Source organism: Mustela erminea, chromosome 9 (genome assembly GCF_009829155.1).
Source record: "Mustela erminea isolate mMusErm1 chromosome 9, mMusErm1.Pri, whole genome shotgun sequence".
Classification (NCBI taxonomy): Eukaryota; Metazoa; Chordata; class Mammalia; order Carnivora; family Mustelidae; genus Mustela; species Mustela erminea.
The window spans coordinates 53,025,686-53,046,004 of record NC_045622.1 but is presented as its reverse complement, the minus strand read 5'-3'; the positions used below and the strand labels follow the sequence as shown (position 1 = coordinate 53,046,004).

Genomic DNA, 20,319 nt, shown 5'->3' with positions numbered 1-20,319 from the left:
ACTGAGCCACCCAGGCACCCCCAGAGTCCTGCTTCTTGACGTTGGGAGGGACACTCGGTGGCCTATCTCACTGGTGGGGCTGTCCCTTCCCTTGTGCACCCCTAGGACGACCTTCGGGGGACATGCCAACGCATGGCTGAGGCTGTCCTGGGCACCCACGATGACTGGCAGATTGGCAAAACCAAGATCTTCCTGAAGGTGAGCGTAGCCTCTGCTCTGTCGGCCTCGTGGGTGTGTGAGTTCCCGTCGCAGTGAGAATGGGGTCCTGGGGCCTCTGAAAAGAAGCTTGAGTATCAGGTCAGTCGGCGCTGGGCCTTTGTGATGTTCCTGCTCCGTGGTCTGTGATGGGGGGGTGGTTTAGGTCTCCTCTGTGGAGGATGGGAAATTGGTTTTAAGAGCATCTATGATCTGGGGGTGAGGTCAGAGGTGGTTCACCAGGGAGGTCTGGATTTAATCAGAACCCTGTGGTTGGTTGTCTGCCCTGGGATTTTGGGCCGCTTGTTGGTCCTTTCTGAGCCTCATGTTCCCATCTGTAAAATGGGATGTGTTTGGGGGCAGGGGGCTCTTGAGTATATCTTAAGGCCCCCTCCTGTGATTTCCTGCCAGGCAGGGCTCATCCTGGCTGTGCTAGGCCACATACAGCCCCCTCCTCTGTCATCTACAGGGTCCTATTCACACCATCCCTGAGCAACACCTGGAGCTCAATGGGGCCGGACTTTAGGATGAGACAGTTGGGGAGGGGGCAGGGCTGGGAGCTGGGCCATGTGGTGTCTTGGTCTTGGAATAGAGCTTGCTGGGAATTGGCGGGGCCCTGGCAGCTGTAGCAGGGACAGTGTGAGCTCCCAGCCCGCTTGCTTCTCCATTTCCATTTCCGCTGTCCTGGGCGAGGGGCAGGGCTCCTTCCTCCCATGGGTGGGTGGGGCCCTGGCAGCTGGGGATAGCTGCGGGAGGGAAGGGAAAAGCCAACTGAGAGCTGGAGGGAATCTGGGCTCCTCTAATTCTTCCCTGGCTCAGGGGCCATGGGCCAGTCCCTTCATCTCCCCAGGCCTTCATGTCCTTGTCAGAAAAACATGTCCACTGTGCCCTGCCTGCTCAGATTGCTGGAGCCTTTTCAAAGAGCATTCTTTGTTGTGGCAGGCCTGGTTGGGCGAGGAGGGGGTGCTTTTTATCCAGCAACTTGTTTAGTTCTCACAGTGGCCCTGGGACGTTAAGAATGTCACGCCCTTTTCAGAGGCTCAGAGGGGAGAAGCCCATGGCCCAAGCAGGGCCCTGACCTGGAGTGGAGAGCAGGGCTTCTAGCCTGTGTGGCGAAGGGAGGAGAGGGGCAGCAGGATGGTGTCTGGTGCCAGAGAGCGCTGAGGACCATTCTTGTCCCCACTGTCACCTCCCAGGGCTCTCCAGAAATGTGCTGTCATTTCGAGAGCCCAGACATGGACTTCTCATTCATACACTCATTCATTCGGACAGCCTCCGCCCAGCTGCTTCTCCGTGGCCCCGTCCACAGTGATGTGGTCTGGGGTTATTGGACAAATGTGGCTCCATCTCCCCAGGGCAGGGCCCCTGTCCCCACCCCAGCACTTTGCACGGTGTTGGCGCCTGGAGACCTTCCATTCATCTGTCTGGACCATATATTGTGGTTTTGTCTAACTGGAGTGAGGAGGAGAGGCTCAGAGAAGTCCGCAGGGCCTGGGCTGTGCAGGGGGGTAGCAAGGGGGACACCAGTCTTGACCCCAGGAACCAGGGGTGTCACTTTAAGGTCATCATAAGGTTTATGTTTTGGGGGGTTTCGTCCCTAAAGGAGGGCAGGAGCAAGGAGTGAGAGAGACCAGGAGAGAAATGGCAGGGCCCAGGTCGGCGAGCCATGTGACAGAGACATTGAGGAAAGTGGGGCTTCGGCAGAGAGGGCCATAGGGATGAAGCCAGTGTGTGAGTGGTGGGCTCTTGGATCCTGCCTAGTCAGATTAGCTCCTCCTGGGCCATTTGTCCCACCCTGGCCTCTGGGAAATGGCCCTGAGCCCGGTCGGTCCCTGTGGCCATGGGAGGCTACCAATGGGGCCAGAGCAGGGCAGGGAGCTCTCGGCCTGGCCTCCATGGGAAGGGAGGGAGGGCCTGCATAGGGCAGCCGCAGCCGGGGGCTGAGCTGGAGTACCTGTGAGGAGGATGGGGGTCTGGCTCAGGAGCTCTGCCCTCCAGGACCACCACGACATGCTGCTGGAGGTGGAACGGGACAAGGCCATCACCGACAGAGTCATCCTCCTCCAGAAGGTTATCCGGGGGTTCAAAGACAGGTATGTGTCGGGACCAGCTCCCCCACCTTGGCCCACATACAGACGTGTGCACGTGTGCTGGCCTTGCCTCTGTCCCCTGCACAAACACCAGAAATAAACACATCCTGTGTGCACACACAGGAGCAAGCACACATGTGCATAGCGTATACACACGATCGTGCAAACACTGACGACCACAGACATGTGACTCACGCAGCCCTGCCTGGGCCCCGTCTGCGCAGTGACATGGAACACACCCTCCAAACCGGCATGCACACACGGATCTGTGAGGTGCCTGGGTGACACTCCAGTGTCTTGGATGCCTGATGAAATTTCCCAGAGAAGAAATTTGAGGTTTTGTGACTCACAGAGCATGTCCCGTGTTCCCTGTAAGGGGCATGTATATGGCTGGGACAGCTCAGAGCTGGGCAGGGCTTACTCTGCTGTGTGAGCTGGGCTCCACAACTCCACAACCTGCCCCTCCCTCCCTCCCTCTGCCGTCTGTCTGTCCATCATCCTTCAGTTCATCTGCCCTTCCCTCTGTTCTTCTGTCCATGAGTCTGTCCGCCCATCTGTTCATCCCTACCCCCAGCTGCTTGCTTGTTCATGCACACCCAGGCACCAGCTCCCCGGCTCTGTCCCACGCAGACATACCCAACCTTCACCCCTCCACTGTTCACGTCTACATTCAGCAGACACCTGCTGTGTGACGTGTGGTCTCTCTGTCCTCCATCAGGTCACAGGGGACTGTCATCCCATACAAGCTGCCTCACATGGACAGGGGGTCAGCACTGTGCTTGCTCAGAGTCCTGTGGAAGACATGGGCTCTAGTCCCAGACTCCTTAAATCTCACTTTCCTTGTCTATAAAATGGCCAAGTTAGTAATAAGTGATGTTCACAGTGTTCAAAGGTTTTAATCTTTATATCATTTCACTTATTATTCATATGTTTCTTCATTCAGTAAATGCCTTCTGAATGCCCACCTTAGTGGGCATAGGTGACGAGGCTGTGAGGCACTCAGGGTGGGTGGTATTGTATCCATTTTACAGATGAGGAAGCAGAGGCACAGAGAAGTCGTATGCCTTTACCCAAGGTCATATAGCTGGGAGACACCGCGCTGGGACTCAGCCCTGGTCTCCTGAACCCCACCAAAACCCCACCAGTCCCCTGGCTGTCTCTGGGCACGATTTCTCAGATCTAAGAGCCTCTGTACCATGATGCTATTTCAGATCTAACTTCCTGAAGCTGAAGAATGCTGCCACACTGATCCAGAGGCACTGGCGGGGCCACAACTGCCGGAGGAACTATGAGCTTGTGAGCCTCCCTGGGGGCTGCTCCTTGCCCCACCAGGCCTTTGAACCCGGCCCTGTTGCTGCAGCAGCAGGTTGTCTCTGTGCCCAAGGCCTCCTTGGCCTCCTGCCACTGTCCTTGCTAGCTGTTCCCGCTCCTCCAGCCCAAAGTCCAAGTCGGCTTCTTGTGGCTCTTTCCATCTGGTCAGCAAAGTCTGTGGCTTTTCTTCTGGAATGTTTTGATGGGTTGGGAGCACCTGGGCCATTAGAGACCGTGGAGGGGGCCGGGAGCCGGTGTCACATGACCTCTTGCAGAGTAACTGGGCTGTGGCCTGGGCGCTGAGCTGGGGAGGCAGACAGGAAGGGGGCTGGCTCCTAGTCTGAGAATGGGGATCCATTGGGGGTAAGGGCCCTCCTTCAAGGGAAGCCAAGGCCTCTCCCTAGAGAACTCTTGTCTGAGAGGAAACAGAGCCTCACTCTGGGGAGCCCTGGTCCTAGAGAAAGCAGAGCTATGTTTGGGACAGTCAGCCTGGAGCCCTGTGCTGGACTGTCCCGTGGGCAGGGCTGGCAGGCTCTGAGCTGCCGGCTCTCCTTGCAGATGCGGCTGGGCTTCCTGCGCCTGCAGGCCCTGCACCGCTCCCGGAGGCTGCACCAGCAGTACCGCCTGGCCCGCCAGCGCATCGTCAAGTTCCAGGCCCGCTGCCGTGCCTACCTGGTGCGCAAGGCCTTCCGCCACCGGCTCTGGGCCGTGCTCACCGTGCAGGCCTATGCCCGGGGCCTGATCGCACGCAGGCTGCACCGGCGCCTCCGGGCTGAGGTGAGGGCTCTGAGCCCCAGGTGGGCTGCGGCCTCTGCAGGGTGCTGCTCGGCCTCAGGCCAGCAGACCACCCCTGCTTGTCAGCCGAGGCCAATACCTCCAGAGGGGATCCAGGACCCTGCCTCGTCAGGGGACCTGGAGAAGCTACGATCACACTCCTTATTTCCCTCCTCCCAGCTGAGGGAGGGATCCGGGGCCTCAGTCACTCTTGTGGTGAATCTGGGTTGGCTTTGGGAATCAGCAGTGCCCCCAACCTGCTGTGTGACCAGGAGAAATTCTCAGGTCCCTCAGTTGCCCTGTCTGCCAAATCATTTGGCAGGGTCACTCGCCATCCCAGAACCCAGTCAGGGTGGGGTGGGTGGGGGCCAGCAGCCAGTACCATGATGGTGCTCACTTGGCTGGCGGCCCGTTCCCTCAGTACCTGCGGCGCCTGGAAGCTGAGAAGATGCGGCTGGCAGAGGAGGAGAAGCTCCGAAAGGAGATGAGCGCCAAGAGGGCCAAGGAGGAGGCCGAGCGCAAGCATCAGGTGAGCTGAGTGGCCCAGCCCCATGGGTGTCTGCTCACGGGCCCAACAGCACTGGCGGACCATTCCTTGTGCAGGCAGCCTGCCCTGGTCTGAGCGGCGGGCGCTTGTCCCAGGGGGAGCCTGAGGACAGGGGGCTGTGGCTGCAGAGTGAGGGGGTCGTGCCCTCAGGAACACTTTTCCCAGTGGGAGAGAACATGGGCATAAAAAACCCGAGTCGGGGTGAGAGCACACAGCCTGGGAGCCCCCTACCACATGTGGCCGCTGAGAGCTTGGAATGGCGAGGGGCTCTAAGTGTAAAACAGACACTAGATTTTGAAGACAAGAAAAAAAAAAGGGGGGGAGGATATGAAAACTCCCAGTACTATTTTAAAAATAAGAATTAAATGTTGACATAACATTTTGGAAATACTGGGTTAAAGAAAATATATTATTAATAGAGATTTCAACTATTTCTTGTTACTCTTTTAAACAAAGCTGCTACATACATGGCCTGCATTTGATTTCTACTGGACAGGGCTGGTCCAGAGCCTCAACCTAACGGCTGTGGGATTTCTGGGTTGGTGGGGGTCCCCTCCAGGTGGGAGGCACCGTCAGGTTTCCTGGAGGAGATGGTTCCCAGCTGAGCCCTGAAGGGCGACAGCATTGCTCTGGGCTTGTCTGGAGGCTTCTCAGCAGCCGGGTTCTGGGCCTCTGTCTGCTCTGGAGGGTGAGGGTGGGATGGAGCCAGGCTGAGGATGGAAAAGCCCGAGGCTCAGTCCTTGCCAGCTGTCTGGAGGTGGGGACCAAGGCCTGGCTGCTTCAGGGGTACTCCTGGGCTCCCCGAGGAGGGCTTACCCCCTGAGGCTATCCCCCCATCTCACGTCGGACAGGCGCGCCTGGCACAACTGGCTCGTGAGGACGCAGAGCGGGAGCTGAAGGAGAAGGAGGAGGCTCGGAGGAAAAAGGAGCTCCTGGAGCAGATGGAGAGGGCCCGCCACGAGCCCATCAACCACTCGGACATGGTGGACAAGATGTTTGGCTTTTTGGGGACTTCGGGTGGCCTGCCAGGCCAGGAGGGCCAAGCGCCTAGTGGATTTGAGGTACCAAAGTGAGGACAGGGGTGGGGAGGGGACACAGTGTGATAACCCTCCCTCCTTTGGTTCCTCTTTATGTTAAGGTTCATCTGGTCCCCTCTGAGCAAAGGGCAGCAGTGATGATGTGCGACCCCTGCCCCTGCCCAGCTGTTAGCTTGCTGTGTGACCTCAACAGTCACTGTCTCTCTCCAGGGCCATTCACAAACTCATTCATTCATGTATCGAGGAACCTACCACACGCCAGGCTCTGTTTGGGTCTTGAACAGCATGACCCAGTTCCACCCTTGTGCAGGAGGAGCTGGCCCCACAGGGACAGGTTGGGGGAGGGCTTTGGCTTGAGTCTGTTCCCACAGCAGGCAAGCCCTCTGGCCTCCTCAGGATCTGGAGCATGGGCGCGGAGAGATGGTGGAGGAAGACCTGGACGCAGCCCTTCCCCTGCCTGACGAGGACGAGGAAGACCTCTCCGAGTACAAATTCGCCAAGTTCGCTGCCACCTACTTCCAGGGCACGACCACGCACACCTACACCCGGCGACCGCTCAAGCAGCCGCTGCTGTTCCACGACGATGAGGGCGACCAGCTGGTGAGGGCTGGGGCTGCATGGGTCCCCAGGTGGCAGGTCCCTGGGGGGCAAGACAAGGACGGACTTCACCCTGATGCCCGGGCCACATGCACACAGTCTCACAGAGCAGCGGAGCTCCTTGGGAGCAACTCGGCTCCAGCACTGGAGCCCGGCATCCCCCTGCAGTCCCCTCCCCAGGCCGCCCTGGCCTACTGGGAAGGCTCAGCCAGGCGCTGTGTCAGTGTGCCCTGATGTGGCTCTGCCCCCAGGCGGCCCTGGCGGTCTGGATCACCATCCTGCGCTTCATGGGGGACCTCCCTGAGCCCAAGTACCACACAGCCATGAGCGATGGCAGTGAGAAGATCCCCGTGATGACCAAGATTTACGAGACCCTGGGCAAGAAGACCTACAAGAGGGAGCTGCAGGCCCTGCAGGGCGAGGGTGAGGTGAGGCCCAGCCCCCAACGGGTCTGTCCATGTCCTCCCAGGCCTGTTGGAATGGCCGCCTGGTGTCCCCAGCCTCAGGGGCTCCCCAAAAGGAGCATCCTAAAATTGGCCTCTACCTCACCTCCCTGACCCCACCCCTCCTCTGTCTACCTGTGGGAACAAATGTGCACACATTCCACAAACTGCAAAATGCAGATCATGGTTGGCCGAGATCTGTGCAGTCAGAGGCAGGGGCAAGCTCTGGGCAGCTTTCCCGAGCCTCTGTTTTCCTGTCCATCACAGGGCTGGTGCAGGAAGTGGGGGATGAGAGGGTGGCAGCGTGGGGTATGCCTCGTAAACATTAGCGTGGAGGTGAGCCCAGCCTCTAGCCGTAGCTCTGGTGTCCTTTGCTCTTGTCATTACTTGGGGCCCAGTCACTTGAGCCTGACCTTGTCTGTCCCACAGACGCAGCTGCCGGAGGGGCAGAAGAAGAGCAGCATGCGGCACAAGCTGGTGCACCTGACCCTGAAGAAGAAGTCCAAACTGACAGAGGAGGTCAGGGCACACCCTGGAGTGCCTGAGGAAACGCAGGGTGGGGCCTGGCTGAGCTTGGGGACGACAGGGAGCCTCTTCCCAGGGGAGTGGCCTGGACCGTGTAGGGAGCCACTGGGCAGATAGAAGTGCATGGAAGGGGGCAGTGAGCTCAGGCTGGGGCCAGATCCAGGAGGACTTCCCAGAAGAGGGGCCTGGAGAGCTGGAGAGGGCTGCAGTGGCACATGGTGAGAGGGAGGACATTTCCTGCCAGTGCAGGGACCCAGTGCATTTGATCCAAGGACTGTTCAGACTCTACAAACTTTTGGGGGTAAGAGTGCCCATGGGGTGTTAACACTACTAATTTGTTTGAACTCTCATTCAGTCACCTGTCCTCTTCTGAGCGCCATCCTGGCCCTGTGTTCCAGGACTGTGCAGGAGGGGAGGGCAGCAGACAATAACCAAGGCATCTGCAGTAGAGGGGACTGGCTCCCTCATCCCCCTACATTCCCACACATCAGTCCCTCTGTCTAAAATTCCTCCTTCCTCTTTTCTGCCTGGGCGTCACCTCCTCCAGGAAGCCTGCTCAGACCGCTCTACAGTAGAGTCATGCTCCTCCTTAGGGCTTCTGTAGTCTGCTTTGCCTCTGCCATTGTCCTCTTCCCCATCCGAGGCTCAAAATCTAGTCCTGCAGCCACGTGGCCCCAGATTTGAATGCCAGCTCTGCTGCCGGTATCTGAAGGGCCTGGTTTGGTGGGGGCGGGTGGTGGAAATGCCCACCAGTGGGCTCCAGGGAAGATGGCGTGAGAGCATAGCTGTGGGTGTTCCATGGAGGTGAGGCCCTCCTCCACCCCTTCTGCCTGCAGGGGCACACTTCTACCGCTCCCCTCTCAGTCTGGGCTCCAGGCGGGGTGTGGGCTGGCACGGTGGGCTGTGTGAAAACAGACAGGAGAAATGCATCTGTCAGAACCCAGGCCTGGAACTGTTCACATGGACACCAGGGCCCCAGGGATTGGAGATGGTGACTGGATGGTTGGACCCATGGTGTATACTGGTGTCAGAGTTGTGGCCCACCCTGGAGAGATAGGGGTCCCACCAAGAGTCAGAGGATCAGGTCCTTGTCCTGGATGAAAGGGCTTCACTGGAGGAGGCGGAGGGTTCAGGGAACCTGCCAAGGAGCCTGGTCCCTAGCAGGCGGCACCAGGCCAGTGCTGCCCAACTGTCTGGGCCTCATTGATGCCATGTCAGTTCTGTGCAGGGTCGGGGAGGGGGCAGGGCTGGGGCCATAATGGTGGTGGGGAGCCCACCCTTCCAGCCCTTCTCAGGATCTGCTCTCCAGGGGAGTGGGAGACCCCCACATGAGCCAGGGACCCCCTCACTTAACCCTGCCCCGGGCTGAGCCTTGTCCCCTCCCCCGTCCAGGTGACTAAGAGGTTGCATGATGGGGAGTCTACGGCGCATGGCAACAGCATGCTGGAGGACAGGCCCACGTCCAACCTGGAGAAGCTGCATTTCGTCATCGGCAACGGCATCCTGCGCCCAGCGCTCCGGTCAGTGCCTGTGGAGCTGCTGGCTTGGGAGGCAGCCCGCGCTTCTCAGATTGGGGCTCTGAAGGGATTTGGGGGCCGAGTTGTGGTCTTGTCACCTTGGCAATGGATGAGGCCAAGCAGGCCTGGGTTTAGCTCTGCTGCTAGCTCCTCATGTGACTTTGATGGAGTTATTTAATCTCTCTGAGCCTCAGTTCCTTTACCCATAAAGAGGGAATAACCCAGCACCTACCTCCTAGGCATGTGGGCAGGTGGAACTCTGGAGAGGGTGTCAGGCCCCATGGTAGGTACAACTGTTCTCATTATCAGATGCATCTCCTGCCATAGGCCCAGTCCTGCCAGCTCCAGCCTATGGGTGGGGTTCCTGCAGCCCATGTGCCTGGGAACCCTGCAAGGGCCTCCTTTGTTCAGGTCCCTAGGGTGGTGGGGAGGAGATAGAGTGATCTAAGAGGCACCAGCAGCAATAAAGGAATCAACTCAGCTAAGTCAGTGGAGGGAAGACAGCTAGGACTTTGCTGAGGACTCCCTCAGTGTAAGATGGCCAGTTAGGAGAGCTGATCCTGTGAATCTTTGCATACTGGTTGGGAGGACAGCAGGATAGGGCTGTGGCAGAGGCTTGGGCCCATTTCACTGACTGAAACACTGAGGTCCAGAGAGGGGAAGAGACTTGCCTCAAGGCCCTAGTCTCCCTGACCTCCTGCCTTCCAGGCATTGCTGCTGGAGGTCAGTTACTACCTCACTGGAGATGGTCAATCACCCAGGGCCACCTGCCTCCAGGAAGAAAAGGTAGCTGCCCAAGGTGTGTTAAAGGGGCAAGAATTTGCCTCCCAATTGTCTCTTAGACCTAAACTTGTCAGTCCTGGGGAACACAGTGTCTGAATCCCTGGGCTGAATCAGAAGGCTGGGTGTTGAATCTCTGAGGGACCATGGCTAAACCCTCCCTTCACTTGGCCTTAGCTCCCAAGTGTAAGTGAGAAAGCTTTCACTGATCTGTGATGAGATTGGAAAAATATAATGTAAATCTGATTTATCGAAAGAAATGTTTTTGTTCTAAGATTCTACCTTTTCTGCTTTTTGGATATTAAAATTACATTTGCTTTATGAAATGACTGTGATACAGACAGTGGGCAGATTGTGTACGGTGTGTTTTAAATGACCTTATTTGTCATGATAAAAAGCAAGCAACCTCAGAATTAATTTTGAAGTTGCACTGGCCCCTGAGCCCTGAAGATACAGGGAGCTGGGAGCAGCTGATTCAGATAATTGCCCCTTCCTGCCCCGCCCTGCTCTTCTGAGAGGGACACTCAGTCGGGAGCGCCGCCTGGTGGTCATTTCGTTATCGACGTCCTGTCCTTGGTCCTGACCTGGCAGGCAGCGACTTCCCGGGGGGAAGCTAGCCTTTATGGAGGATTTACTGTGCCAGGTGCTTTCTAAGCCTTGGCTCATTTTTCTTCACAGAAGACCTGCAAGGAAGGTTGTATCTTTCCCTTTAAAGTGAAAACAAAACAAAACTACCTTTATTGCTTTGATCTGATTCACAAAATTAATACATGGCCACTTAAGTACTGTATTCAAACATTATGGAAATATAGCGAATGAAAGTCAAAGCCCTACCCCTTCCACCTCCCAGACAGACTCCCCAGATGTGTTTGCTGTTTCTGCTCTTCCAGTTGCCATCAGTAGAAATTGTTGCTGCTGCCGTGACTGTAGGCAGGGCTCGGAGAGGGCAACTCACCTGCTTAGGCCACCCAGCTGGTGAGGGACAAGGAGGGACATCCCATGCTTCTCATCAGGGTGATCACCAGCATGCCCCAGAGCCAGAGGCGCACCTCTCTCTGGGTCCTGGGGACCTGGCTGTGGATCTGGATTGGAGTCAGGAGCATGCTTTGTGCCTGATGCATCTGCCTCCAAGGCCAGACCCTCTTCGTGGCTCCATAGCTTTCCCAGGGTGGCCACAGGCCGCTGCCTCCTGGGTGGTCCAGGGCAAGAGGGAGAGGACAGCATGTTGTGTGTCCCACCAGTGGCTGGGCGGGGCTGGGCTTCTCTGACGCTGTCTCCCTTCCTTGCTTCTCTGCCTGCCTAGGGATGAGATCTACTGTCAGATCAGCAAGCAGCTCACTCACAACCCCTCCAAGAGCAGCTACGCCCGGGGCTGGATCCTCGTGTCTCTCTGTGTGGGCTGCTTCGCCCCCTCTGAGAAGTTCGTTAAGGTAGGGAGGCTCTTGGCCTCCTGGGACGAGAAGGGAGTCCGAGGAGAGAACAAGGGGAGGAAGCGCTGCGGGGCTCAGCAAGGAAGCCCTGCCTGGGCCATCTCCTCCCAGGCCACAGCGCACCCCCCTGCCCCGTCCCATCCTGGCCCTCCTCCCAGGCTCCAGCCCTTCACTCTCTTCTCCCCTCAGCCTCTTTCTATTTAGGAAGAGACTGAGTTTGACAGCAGCATCTCCAGACCCTCCACTTAGGGTCTTGGAGCAGGCCCTGTGGTGGGTCTCAGGTCCCTTCCTTGACTGCACTTCAGTGCCAGGCCCTGGGTGCTGGGGACACAGAGGCAGAGCGGGTCAGAGCAGGACCAACCCCACTGGCCAGCGCCATGAGGAGGAGAGTGCTCTCCCAGTCGGAAGGAATCAGGGAGGTGGGCCTAGCAATTAGGCCAGGAGAAGAGAGGAGGAGTGGTGTGTGGGGTGAAGCAGGACGCACAGCTGAGACTGGACAGGGTGAGAAGAACGTGGTGGCCTTGTTGCCAGCCTGAGGTACATGGACTCGATCCCAAGGGCAGCAGAGCGGAGCCCCAGAAGGAATGGAGGGACGTGGATGACTGGGCCTCAAGCCAGTCCCGAATGTGGGTGCAAGGGCTGGAAGCAGGAGACCTGGTGGCTGTTGTCACATTCTCGGAGCGGAGGCTGGAGTGGGGGTCCCTCAGCCAGTCCTCTGTCTGCAGTACCTGCGCAACTTCATCCACGGGGGACCGCCCGGCTACGCTCCGTATTGTGAGGAGCGGCTCAGGAGGACCTTTGTCAACGGGACACGGACGCAGCCGCCCAGCTGGTTGGAGCTGCAGGTGTGGCCCCGGCCCCACCCAGGCATGCGTGCATGTGTGTGTGCACGTGTGGGCGTGTGTGTATCTAGTGCACTCCAGTGGCCCAGAAACATTCCCCACTCTAGGATTCTATGGTCCTTTAAGTTCTGGAATCCCAGGCTTGTTGGAACAGGAAGGCGCCCAATGGACTCCCATCTGTTTCACAATCAAAGTGACTTGGGCAGGGGATTCCCTCTGTGTCTTACTAGCTGTACTTCATCTGTAATGTTGCAGTGATGACACTCATTCCCTAGGGTCTTGTGAGGGTTGCATGATGTGAGGGCAGAAGCCCCCGGCCAGTGGCAGTGCTCGGCCTCCCAATCCCAACGCCCAGGCTCAAGGCCTTAAAGGTGCTCTCAGGGCAGGGAATACTGCAAGGCTCCCTGGGCACCTGTGACCAGCTGTCAGGATATTCTGGTGGGATGCCTGGGTCTGTGGCTCTGGGCCAGCTCCAAATACCTAGGAGCAAGGAGCCGGGAAACCCAGAGGGCGTGAACAGGTCTGCAGTGAAAAGATCCCCACAAACCCTCTTCGGTCATTTTCAGGCCACCAAGTCTAAGAAGCCCATCATGTTGCCTGTGACATTCATGGACGGGACCACCAAGACCCTGCTGACCGACTCAGCCACCACGGCCAAGGAGCTCTGCAACGCGCTGGCTGACAAGATCTCGCTCAAGGACCGCTTCGGGTTCTCCCTCTACATTGCCCTGTTTGATAAGGTACGACCTCTATGCAACGCCCCCTTCTGGCACCACCCTGGTTCCTGTTCTGGGTCTGCCATGCACTGACTCAGGCCATCTCGGGCGATTACCTACCTTCCAGAGCCTTCGTTTCTTCTCAGCCACTGGTAACTCTGCCTCTGCCCAATTCATTAGGAATGTGGAGAGCATCTAGAAATCTGGTGGTACAGTAGTAGCTGGACACCCAGAGCTCGCTTCTGTCACGTACCTGGGCTGAATCAACCCTCCCCTGGTACTGGAGAGAAAACAAAGCAGACACGGACCTGTGTGGGGGGCATGGAGCTACTTAACTCTCTGAGATTCAGTTTTCTCATTTGCAAATGGGAATGTACATTTCTGTCCATTTTCTATGGTGGTTTCTGTTTGCTTGTTAATGACCACCTAGAGTGTGTGTAACCCTGGGCACATCTGGGCTGGGGGTGGGTGATTTTGCCTCCACACTCAGCAGTGCCACAGATAGCAGAGATGCCCATCGCCCCGCCACTCCGGCAGGGTCCAGGGACAGAACCACATTACCCGACAGTTTGCCTCAGTTTTTCTCACCTACACATAGCTCCCATGTTTTCAGTGGCCATTTGTCCGTCCAGGTTTCCCATAAGTCTTACATTAGGAAATGGGAAAGCCCACAAGGCTGTCCTGGCTCGGAGCCCATGGCTGGGATCCAGAGGTCTGATCCGCTTCCTGGGTGACCTGGACACATCCGTGCTTTTCTCTGAGCCCCAGTTTTCCATCTGAACAAGAACACTTGGCACCGTTGATGGTTCTCTGTAAGTCCTTCCCTGCCTGCTCAGCTTTTCACTGGGTGACCCCCAGCCTTGTGCCCGCAGGTGTCCTCCCTGGGCAGTGGCAGTGACCATGTCATGGATGCCATCTCCCAGTGTGAGCAGTACGCCAAGGAGCAGGGTGCCCAGGAACGCAATGCACCCTGGAGGCTCTTCTTCCGCAAAGAGGTCTTCACGCCGTGGCACAACCCCTCCGAGGACAACGTGGCCACCAACCTCATCTACCAGCAGGTGGTGCGAGGGGTCAAGTTTGGGGAGTACAGGTGTGAGAAGGTGAGTGACCATGAATCTTCTGCCTGATCTTGCTCAGCTCACAGCCCGCTATGTTCCGAATCTTGACTGAATGTTACTGTCTGGGACCCACCATTAGCTTCTGTGGAGGTTAGCCTGACTGAGGTTGCTTCTAGATTAACTCTGTCCACGGGGATGGGGCCTTTGAAGCCCAGTGTGAACTCTGCCAGTGGAAGGTGTCCACGCGTCTGCAGTGCTTGTGCCTGGTACAGTCTGTGCTTCAGAACGTGCTGTCTTGTTCTGCGTGCATCCAGGAAACCCTGTCCTTTAGACAAGAGTTTGCAAATGTGTACTCTCTTTGTTTCCTTTTAAAGGACAGGAATGATATGGAGTAGTAACTCGTGTTATGTTATTTTTATTGGCGGTGATGATGGTTCTCATGGTGCTTATGAATCTGTTGGTGACTGTGATGGGGCAGTAAGGAAAAGGTGATGGAAAGGAAGGCGGTGGGTGGTGGCGGCGGTGGTGATGGCAGAGGAAGCACTGGTAGACGTGTGGTCAGGATAGTGGTGGTGATGATGATGGTGCTGAGGATGTGGCAGGGTTGGTGGCCCTGGAAGGTGCTGGGTTGGTGATGGTGACAGTGGTCATGGTGGTGTGGAGCTGATCCTCACCCAGAAGGCATGAGTATAGCCGTATCAGTTGTTGAAATTCTGAAATGCTTTGAATGGTCTGGGAAGCATGTACTGCCCTCATCACCCCCAAGAGCCTTTCTCTCTTCCGCTTCTGCTGCAGCCCTGGTGAGTCCCAGATTGCCATGTACCCTCAGGCAGATGAGGGACAAATGCCCAGTCCCCATCACCCCGCCCTCAAAAGCCTCTGCGGCACAGCCTCCTTGTCTCTCACTACTGGGGCTATCCCAGGGAGGGGTGGTGATGGAGAGGGTAATGTGCGCCCACCCTTCACTCTGACAGTACCAGCAGTGCCAGGGCCCCCCTTCTCCCAGGCAGCCTGTCAGTCCCCTTTGCTGGCTCACGGGCTGGGAATGTGGTGATCACCAACAGCTGGGCCGGCCTCTCTGGGTTAGCTCATGTGCCTCTGTGCTGGTGTGAAGGGCACCGAGGAGAAGGCAGGGGTGTGGTCCTGCCCTTGGGGAACTCATGATTCCACTAAGCAGACAAGAACTTCTGGGGAATCCGTGAGAGCACAGTTTCCCAAAGCCTGGGGTCAACAGCTCCAGGAGGCAGGGCCCTGGGGCTTCGGGGATCAGAAAGGCTTCCCAGAGGGTGTGCGAACAGCACCCTCCCCTCCCTCCCCACCTAGGAGGATGACCTGGCCGAGCTGGCCTCCCAGCAGTACTTCGTAGACTATGGCTCCGAGATGATCCTGGAGCGCCTCCTAAACCTCGTCCCCACCTACATCCCTGACCGCGAGATCACGCCCCTGAAGACACTTGAGAAGTGGGCCCAGCTGGCCATTGCTGCCCACAAGAAGGTAGGAGGACAGGGCGGGGTCTGGGGAGAGGGACTCTCTGGTGACCTGGGCTGGGAGGCAAGGATCCAGACAATCAAAGAGGTCAAGCTCTCACTGGACATGTGTCTGCCCGCAGGGCGACTGGGAGACAGGATGGCATCCTCTACCTCCTGCCTCCCCAGCAGCTTTCCTCTGCCATGGATATCAGTTCACTTGTGTCCTATGCTGTCTACTCTGGGCTGGTGCCAGGGACATAGAGATGGATCAAATCCAGCCCTGTGGCCTCATGAGAGAAACCATGGGCATTGGGATGGGAGGGGGGCACCCTGCACTGGGCCGCAGCTGCATGCTAGAGCTGCAGCTCAGGAGTGTTGGTGCGTGCTGGGAGAGCTTCTAGGAAGCCCGCCCTTCTTTTTGCCTAAAAGAGCTCTGGCCCAGCTTCTTGCCCAGAGAACTTTAGGGACAGACCCCCTGACCCCCTTGCTTGAGGCCCCAGGCTCATAACCACCCCTGAGTAGCTCTTTCCAAGCTAAGGGGCCTGCCCAAGTAGTAGAGGAGGGGTGGGCTGGCTGCTGGAGGGGACCCACAGGCCTCTCTGTAATCCTGGCCCTAGTTGTGGGAGACCAGAGTTATCTTTGCACACAAGATCCTGGGGTCTCTGCAGACGAGCAGTCTTTCAGCTTTTTATACCCCATGCCCTCTTCCCCAACCAGAGGCCCCATGTGCCTCTCCCACCCAAGTCTTTGCCTTCCCTGATGAGTTGCCCACAAGCCTCCCCTCTTCTCTGAAACTGCCCCACTCCCTCTCTATATCTAGGCCTGGCTCTGCCACCAGGCCCTCCCCTTTCCTGCAGCCCCCTGCAGAAGAGATGCGAGTTTTCCTTCTAGCCCTCTGTCTCTTTGTCCAGGCAACCCCCTGCTCCTCACCTCTCCCTCCCTGTCACCTGCCGAAGCCTGTCCACTCCACCTCGCAGATAGTTTCCAACCTTCTGCCCCTGCCCCCCACCTCCCCAGGGCCTCCTCAGTGTTCACTGTTGTCATGCACTTGGCACATTCTGGGCTGGCTGCCATTGCTCATTAATTGGTTCTGTTTGGGGTGCTTGCCATGTGTCAGACACTGTACCAGGCCCTGGGGACACAGCCGTGAAGGGAACAGAGGTGGTCTCTGCCCCTCATAGCCCACGACTGAGTTTGCTGTGTCTCTCCCTCGGACCAGAGCCTGTTGGCCCGTGTTCCATATCCCAGGGCCATTCTTCTCATAGAGAGGAAAGCTGTGAACTAGCATGGTTTTTAGGGCCCAGTGGGTAAAAACGTTTTATCTGGGAACAATTTCAAACTTACAGAGAAGTTGCAAATTCAAAAACCTGGAACCATATGCCCCTCTGCTTCACCCAGACTCACTGGTGGTTCTGTGCTGTGTTTGCTTTATGGTCCTCTCTCTCCGCATACGCACACGTGGTTTCTTCTGACCCCGTCCCCTCGCAGGAGGGCCCTGCTTCCAGCCCTCTCCACACATAGCAGGCACGGGTGTCTTTGCTCATGTTTGTGTAGAGATGACAGATAGCTTGAGTTCCATTTGATACGTCCAATTCTACTCCAACCCCACCAAGTTGTTAATAGGGCTCCAAGTGATATTTTTTGATAGTAAAATGCCAGCCCTTTCGTCTTCTGCCAGCACCATTGCATCACCAGCTGGCTGCTCCAGCCCTCCCCTATGTGATGATCTTCCTCCTTCCCAGGTTCGCCTGTCCGGTTCTGCTAACAGCCCAGTCTGGCAGTGGCTGCCTCTTCTACACTTCCGTGTGACCTGGCTCTTCTATGTCCCTTCCCCACCCCTCTTCCTGGTGTGGCACATACATGCCTGCTTAGCCACACGTGCCCATATCCCAGATGCCTCCTCCTCACCCCTGACTTTGGGCCTTGCACACATGTGGGCCAGGACTGTGGGCTTTTCTGTCGCGGCTGAATTGGCAGCTCCCTGCAGGTGTGACCTGTGCGGTGATGGGGTTGGCTGTGGGCTAATGGGGTGTGACAAGGCCAGGTGGCACAGGAGGACACCTTAGTTCCAGGGCTTTCCTGGACTGGGGGCCACAGATGTTGGATTTCCAGACAGAGCTGATGTGACATCTTTTTCCCCCCTGTCCATCCCCCTTAGGGGATTTATGCCCAGAGGAGAACTGATGCCCAGAAGGTCAAAGAGGATGTGGTCAATTATGCCCGTTTCAAGTGGCCCCTGCTCTTCTCCAGGTTTTATGAAGCCTACAAATTTTCAGGTACCCCCCCGGCCCTCCTGCCTCCCCGCCTTCCTCCTTGCCCTCTCCCACCCCGCACTCTGGCTCCAGACCACCACGGAAGGGAGGGATGGCCTGAGCCAGACTCCAGTCAGCCCAGCTCCGCTTGTGGGCTTGCTTGCTCATTCCAGGTCAACAAGTGCAGGGTGGCTCCTGTCTCCCGACAGTCTAGGTGCTTAGCAGCACTTTGGGTGAGACGATGGAAGGCCTGCTGACATAATTCAGCATCTGCCGTGTACAGAGGCAGGCAGCCCAGAGTCTAGGCTGCACTGACTCTGCACTGTGGACATGACAGACACAAACCCACTTGGGCCATTGGCTCAGCCATCCTTGGGGCCGAGTGACCGGGCACCTGTTCCATGCTGGGCCCTGTGCTGGTGTCAGGCGTCACAGAATCACCAGATATCTGGCTGGAGGGAACCTTGGGGCTCAGCTGACTCCCTTCCCATAGCCCACCTCCTTCCAGGGCAGGGACTTGTCCAGAGCTGCACGATGAACAGAGGCAGGGCCAGGACTCAGACAAGTTTCCTGATGTCAGTGCTGTCTTCCCACTGCAATTTGAATTTTGACTTGTAGGGAGGTTGTGCTCTCCAAGGCTCAGTTTCCCCATCTGTAAAATGGAAATCTGTTTCCCTCCCTGGGGGGCATGAGGACTGGGAAGTGCTGTGCTGTGAGTGGGGCTGCCTCCCTGTCACTGCCTTGGTCTCTGCCCCAGGCCCCAGCCTCCCCAAGAATGACGTCATCGTGGCAGTCAACTGGACGGGAGTCTACTTCGTGGACGAGCAGGAGCAGGTGCTCCTGGAGCTGTCTTTCCCTGAGATCATGGCCGTGTCCAGCAGTAGGTTAGTCCAACCCCTCCCACGCCTCCCTTCCGTGCAGAGCAGGCTGTCTGACAAGGCACAACGACCCGCAGCAGGGAGGTGTCAAGCCCAGTGCTCTGATTCTGCACTGTCTGAAGCAAGAAGGGGCAGATGGAGACACAGACTGACAGAGGGGAAAGGAGAGGGCTCCTGGAGCTTTCCTGGGGGTCTGGGGGCCTTTGGGGAGTCGCTGCCTCATAGAGGATATCACTGAGGTGCAGAGACATGTAGTCTCCTGTCCTGGTCCCACATGATTGAGCAGTTTGGGCCGCCCTGTGCAGACCTCTCAGGCACCTACCGCCCCGCCCCGATTGGGGCCGAGCGGCCACTATGGGGCGTCACTGGCATTCAGAGATGGGTGTAGGCAGCTAGGAGGACAGCCAGGGGCAGTCAAGTGTGTACAAAGAGGGCCTGGCCTGGGATCCTGGGGCTCAGGTGGGACTCACGTCCATGTCCTTGCCCCTGAAGTGGAGCTGTTAACACTTGCCTTCAATAACAGTGGTGAGGACTCAAAGTAACCATCCGTGGGAGAGCTCTGGAAACTGAAAGGTGTGGGCACACTAGAGCAGTGGTGGGAGGGGTTCCTGGAATAGCCTTGTGTTCCCAGCAAGCCCTCCCCAGATGCCTGGCTTAGGAGAATGTCTCTGGGCAGCATCTGCTGTGGGCTGGGGCTGGGCCTGTGCTGAGCACAGGGACGTAGGACGCTAACATAGGCCTTGCCCTCTTGCAGCCCCCTTCAGTTGAGGGAGGAGACAGACATTGAATGGGCTGTTTTAAGGCAAAGACCAGTGTGGTAAGGGCTGTGGGAGGGCAAGGAGGACTACCTGGAGGAAGGAGTATCTAGGCTGAAATTTGAAGGGTGAGTAGGAATTAGATAGGCAAAGGGAACTAGGCCGGGCCCCTGCAGACCTCGCTCTGCACCAGGTGTGACTTTGGCAGAGCCATGTCTCACCCAGGTGGGACCGTGTCTGACTGCGCTGGCCTTGGTCTCCTTCAGGGAGTGCCGTGTCTTGCTCTCGCTGGGCTGCTCTGATCTGGGCTGTGCTGCGCCTCACTCGGGCTGGGCAGGACTGACCCCGGCTGGGCCCTGTTCTCCGTGTTGGTCCTGCAGGGGAGCGAAACTGGTAGCCCCCAGCTTCACGCTGGCTACCATCAAAGGGGATGAGTACACGTTTACCTCCAGCAACGCTGAGGACATCCGTGACCTAGTGGTCACCTTCCTGGAAGGGCTCCGAAAGAGGTCTAAGTACGTGGTGGCCCTGCAGGACAACCCCAACCCTGGTGAGTGGCTCCTGGCACAGGGCGCCAGGCCCCGAGGTTCATGGGCATCAGGCAGATCACATACCTTGGCCTTGGCCTGGCATTTAAGACTGCCAGTGCTTGTTACTACCCCTCCCAGATACCCTTGGCTCCACCTGGACCAAAAGCCAAATTCTGCACCCTCCCTCTGTGCCCCATGGGGAGTCTTCCTCTCCTGCCCCTTCCACACTTACCACCCATCACCTTCTCCAGGTGGTATCAGGGGTTCCTCCTCAGTAGTCTCCAAACACCCACTGTCTTCAAGTGATGACATCAGTAATAGCTACTCTCACTGAGCCCTCCCCAGGCCTCCAAGGCTCTGGGCAGAGTTTGGAAAGGAGAGAGGTAAAACGGACTCTGGCCCTCTTCTCAGCTGGGAGAGGAGCTGGAAACAGCCCCTGTGACAGTGCAGTGACCAGGGAAGCCCAGAGCCTCTGGGTGGCTGGAGGGGAGGCCCCCGGGCAGCCCGGGGCTCAGGGAGAAGGTATGTGTGGGCAGAGTGTTTGAGGCAGAGAGGAGAGGACAGACCCAGTAC

General features: G+C 57.5%; 1 protein-coding gene across 1 annotated transcript in view; it reads left to right on the top strand.

Moving 5' to 3' along the window:
• Window positions 1-20,319, top strand: part of MYO7A (myosin VIIA) — an 87,385-nt gene that overhangs the window by 52,954 nt on the left and 14,112 nt on the right. The window contains exons 18-35 of the mRNA XM_032357919.1: window positions 106-198; window positions 2,194-2,288; window positions 3,497-3,581; window positions 4,155-4,373; window positions 4,792-4,899; window positions 5,769-5,978; window positions 6,351-6,554; window positions 6,803-6,979; window positions 7,424-7,513; window positions 8,912-9,039; window positions 11,120-11,246; window positions 11,972-12,091; window positions 12,655-12,828; window positions 13,677-13,904; window positions 15,186-15,356; window positions 17,490-17,607; window positions 18,341-18,467; window positions 19,597-19,766. Coding sequence (XP_032213810.1) covers window positions 106-198; window positions 2,194-2,288; window positions 3,497-3,581; window positions 4,155-4,373; window positions 4,792-4,899; window positions 5,769-5,978; window positions 6,351-6,554; window positions 6,803-6,979; window positions 7,424-7,513; window positions 8,912-9,039; window positions 11,120-11,246; window positions 11,972-12,091; window positions 12,655-12,828; window positions 13,677-13,904; window positions 15,186-15,356; window positions 17,490-17,607; window positions 18,341-18,467; window positions 19,597-19,766 — 2,644 coding nt within the window. The remainder of the gene's footprint in view (window positions 1-105; window positions 199-2,193; window positions 2,289-3,496; window positions 3,582-4,154; window positions 4,374-4,791; window positions 4,900-5,768; window positions 5,979-6,350; window positions 6,555-6,802; window positions 6,980-7,423; window positions 7,514-8,911; window positions 9,040-11,119; window positions 11,247-11,971; window positions 12,092-12,654; window positions 12,829-13,676; window positions 13,905-15,185; window positions 15,357-17,489; window positions 17,608-18,340; window positions 18,468-19,596; window positions 19,767-20,319) is intronic.